The sequence below is a fragment of the Nilaparvata lugens genome, unplaced genomic scaffold, assembly GCF_014356525.2.
Source record: "Nilaparvata lugens isolate BPH unplaced genomic scaffold, ASM1435652v1 scaffold9932, whole genome shotgun sequence".
Taxonomy (NCBI): Eukaryota; Metazoa; Arthropoda; class Insecta; order Hemiptera; family Delphacidae; genus Nilaparvata; species Nilaparvata lugens.
Genome location: NW_024095675.1, coordinates 1,699 through 6,251, shown reverse-complemented (window position 1 = coordinate 6,251; position 4,553 = coordinate 1,699). Strand labels below are relative to the sequence as shown.

At 42.6% G+C, this 4,553-nt stretch overlaps 1 protein-coding gene across 1 annotated transcript; it reads left to right on the top strand.

Moving 5' to 3' along the window:
- Positions 1-2,897: 2,897 nt before the first annotated feature.
- LOC120349407 (carbamoyl-phosphate synthase large chain, C-terminal section-like) lies at positions 2,898-4,114 on the top strand (the record flags this gene model as incomplete). Its single annotated transcript, XM_039419386.1, is given in 4 exon segments — positions 2,898-3,071; positions 3,074-3,121; positions 3,124-3,422; positions 3,806-4,114. Coding segments are annotated over 4 exon segments (830 nt in total), but the record flags the coding sequence as incomplete, so codon positions are not given.
- Between the last annotated feature and the right edge of the window lie 439 nt (positions 4,115-4,553).

Sequence of the window (4,553 nt, the reverse complement as noted above, 5' to 3'; positions counted from 1 at the left end):
GATTGGTGCAAGTTCGTCTGCGACAACATCAAGCCGTGCAGGTAATTGTAATATCTTGTTGTTTTCGGACCAATGCCGGTTCGGGGTTTTTGATTTTATCAGCCATTTTTTGGCGCCGGCAAAATCCTGTTTTCTTATTTCAGGAACGCAAAAGGATGTATTGTTTTATAATAAGGAAAACCGGAATTACCGTTAATAAAATCAGGAAAATCCCGTTTCCGATATTTCCTTCTGTAAATTGCCAATTCTGTGGCGACCTCAACGCCGCTATGATTAATTTAATAAATCTGTGAAACATACTTGTATTTTTGTGGGATGCAAAGGTAATAAAAGAATAAAAATATTTTTTTAAAACCACTTGCCAGAAAAAAAAAGGTTTGTATATTTGCACTCGGTTTTGAAATAACCGTTTATCCAAGATATTATTACAGATTTAAAGATACAAAGCAATGAGCAAAAGAACGTTTCAACCATCGAAAAGAAAAAGAAGAAATAAAACCGGATTTATGGACAGAATGGCTTCTGCAAATGGAAGAAAAGTCCTTGCGCGTCGTAGAGCAAAAGGAAGACATAAATTGACTGTACTTCTGAACCAAGACACAAAAAATAATGATTAGCAATTAATCAATATCAAGCCGTTACTTTTATGAGAGCGGCTTTTTTTTAAACCTGTTCATAAATATTGATAATTTTTTGAAGCTGTTTCCCGCTTTCCGTTGTATCTTTTACTCCTGACAGTCGTAAAAGGATGCCACTACAATCGGGGCTAAGGTTTAGCAAACACACAACATAGTACACAACATACAACAACACTACTACAATGCCTAAAGACACTTCCATTAAATCGGTTTTAATTATCGGTCTGGACCTATCGTTATCGGACAAGCCTGTGAATTGATTACGCCGGTTCCCAATCCGCACGCTCCTTACGAGAAGAAGGAATCGAAGTCATCCTGATCAATTCCAATCCGGCGACCATCATGACCGATCCTTCCATGGCCGACCATGTTTATTTATTGCCGCTTACCACCAAATCCATCATCCAGTCCTGAAGAACATCCGCAGATTGACGCCGTATTGCCAACTATGGGAGGGCAAACTGCTTTGAACTTTGCCTGGAAGCTGATGAAAAGGCATCTGGAAAGATTTTAATATCAAACTGATCGGCGTCGACATCAATGCGATCAACATTACGAAGACCGCGAGCAGTTCAAACAGTTGCTCGAAAAAATAAAGTGCCTGCTGCACCGGCCAAAACCGCAACATCTTTCTTAAAAGGAAGGAAATTGCGCAGGATTTGGTTTTCCGCTTGTAATCCGTCCATCGTTTACTTAGGCGAACCGGAGCCGCTTTCGTACACAAAAAAGAAGATTTTTCGATTTGCTAACCCGTGGTTTGGAAGCCTCACGATACACGAAGTCTTGATAGTAAGGCTTTGTTAGGCTGGAAGAATACGAATTAGAGTTGTTGCGTGATAAAAACGACAATGTAGTCATCATCTGTTCCATCGAAATATGGACCCAATGGGAATCCACACGGTGATTCGATTACCGTAGCGCGGGCGATGACCTTATCTGATACGACCTTCCAGAAAATGCGTGATATGGCCATCCTCATGATGCGTTCCATCGGGAATTTTGCCGGAGGTTGAACGTGCAGTTTGCCGTTTCACCGACGAAAAAGAAGACATTGTGGCTATCGAAATCAATCCGCGTGTGTCGCGTTCGTCTGCGTTGGCATCCAAAGCTACTGGTTACCCGATTGCCAAAATAGCAACCAATTGGCGTGGGCTATCATTTGGATGAATTGCAAAACCAAATTACCAAATCAACTTCAGCGTTGTTTGAACCAACTTTGGATTATGTCATCGTAAAAATCCCGCGCTGGAACTTTGACAAATTTGAGGTTCTGACCGAAACCTTAGGATTGCAGATGAAATCCGTGGAGAAGTAATGGGAATTGGGCGTTCGTTCCAGGAAGCCTTGCACAAAGCCACGAAATCCTTGGAAATCAAGCGCACGGAATCGGAGCTGACGGAAAAGGCTATAAAAACTACGAACAAATCATTGAAAACTGACATTCGCCAGTTGGGACCGCGTGTTCGTGATTTACGATGCGATTGCGATGGGAATTCCATTGAGCCGTATCCACGAAATCACAAAATCGACATGTGGTTCCTAAAACAATACGAAGAATTGTATTTCCTCGAAAGGGAAATTTCACAATATAAAGTTGATTCTTTACCTAAGAATTGCTGTTGGAAGCCAAGCAAAAAGGCTATGGTGACCGCCAGATTGCACACATGATGGGCTGTTTGGAAAGCCAGGTCTATAAATTGCGTGAAGAAAGAAAATCAACCGCGTTTATAAACTGGTGGATACTTGTGCTGCTGAGTTTAAGGCGATGACGCCTTACTATTACTCGACTTTGAAGCCGAAATCGAAACAGCCACCGGAGAAAAATACGTCCACAACGAAAGTGTCGTAACCGATAAAAAGAAGGTAATTGTCCTGGGGTCAGGGCCCAACCGTATCGGGCAGGAATTGAGTTCGACTATTCCTGCGTTCACGGGGTTTTGGCGGCGAAGGAATGCGGCTATGAAACGATCATGATCAACTGTAATCCGGAAACGGTTTCGACCGATTTTGATACCGCCGATAAATTATACTTTGAGCCGGTATTCTGGGAGCACATTTACGATATCATCCGTCACGAAAAACCGGAAGGCGTTATCGTGCAGTTGGGCGGGGCAAACCGCTTGAATTAGCAGAAAAATTAGACCGTTACGGCATCAAAATATGGGAACATCGTTCGATGCTCTGGATTGGCCGAAGACCGCGGAGATTTTTCCGAATTATTGACCGAATTAAAAATTCCTTTCCCAAAATTTGGCGTAGCCGAAAATGCCGACCAGGCTTCGGCTTTGGCCGATGTGCTGGATTTCCCGTTATTGGTTCGTCCTTCGTATGTATTGGGCGGACAGGGAATGAAAATCGTTATCAACAAACAGGAATTGGAGGAGCATGTAATCGATTTGCTGAAGAATATTCCGGGAAATAAATTATTATGGGATCATTTTTAGATGGCGCGATTGAAGCTGAAGCGGATGCGATTTGCGACGGTGAAATGTATACATCATCGGAATCATGGAGCATATCGAACCGTGTGGCGTACACTCGGGAGATTCAAATGCGACGCTGCCGCCGTTCAATTTGGGCGAATTTGTGATGCAGCAAATCAAAGATCATACGAAAAAAATTGCGTTAGCCCTGCGAACCGTCGGTTTGATCAACATCCAGTTTGCCATCAAAGACGATATCGTATACATCATTGAAGCCAATCCGAGAGCTTCGAGAACCGTACCGTTCATTGCCACAGCGTATGGCGAACCTTATGGAATTACGCGACCAAAGTCATGCTGGGTGAGAACAAAGTAACCGATTTCCAATACAACCCGAAACTGAGCGGTTATGCGATCAAACAACCGGGTTCTCTTTCAGTAAATTCCGAATGTCAACAAAGCTTTAGGGCCGGAAATGAAATCGACCGGCGAAAGCATTTTGTTTATTGATGATTTGAAGACGATCAATTCTACGAATTGTATTCCAGGAGGAAATGTACTTGGAAATAAATGAAATCCCGATGTAATGTCGGGATTTTTTATGGTATTGATTCGCAGTTAGTTTTAGTATATTGATAAAATTATGCCCATGGAAAACCACTATTTTTTTCGAATTAAAAACTATCTGCTGCTTTCTTTTTTACTGGTTTTTACCCATGTACATTCACAAACATTTACCGACAGCAACCTGCCGATTGTCATCATCACAACCGATACCAATCCGAATACCAATCGCCTTATGAAATTGTTGACAGCCCGGATGTCTATGGCACGATGAAAATCATCAAACATCCTGATGGTTCCCGCAATTACGTTACCGATCAAAAACTGCCGGCATTTTTGAATTACAACGGCCGTTTAGCGATACAAATCCGTGGTCTTCTCTCAGGATTTACCCAAAAAGGCTATAAGGTTACGACAGTTATGGCCGATAATGTAACCAATAACAATGTGAGCTTACTGGGAATGCCTTCTGAGAACGACTGGTTTTGAATGGTTTGGCTTTTGATCCGTCTTTGATTAGGGATTATCTGGCTTATAACATATCAACGCCAAATGGGGAATTATGCGCCACGGACCAGTATTGCGAAGTCATTGTCAATGGAAACTACCGGGGTTTGTATTTGCTTCAGGAGAAAGTAAAAGCAGATACGAACAGGTCAATGTTTTAAAAATTACGACGGATGACAATTCGGGGAAACCTCACCGGCGGTTATATTACCAAAGCAGATAAATTAACGGGCGGCGATCCGGTCGCTTGGTCAACAACGGCCTATAACGGGCAATCGGTAGATTATATTCACGATTTACCCAAGCCTGAAGATGTTACAGCACAGCAGGACACGTACATCCACAGCCGTTTTACCGCGTTGCAAACAGCGATTAGCGCTAATAACAGTACGCTGCAAAATGGCTATCCGACCATCATTGA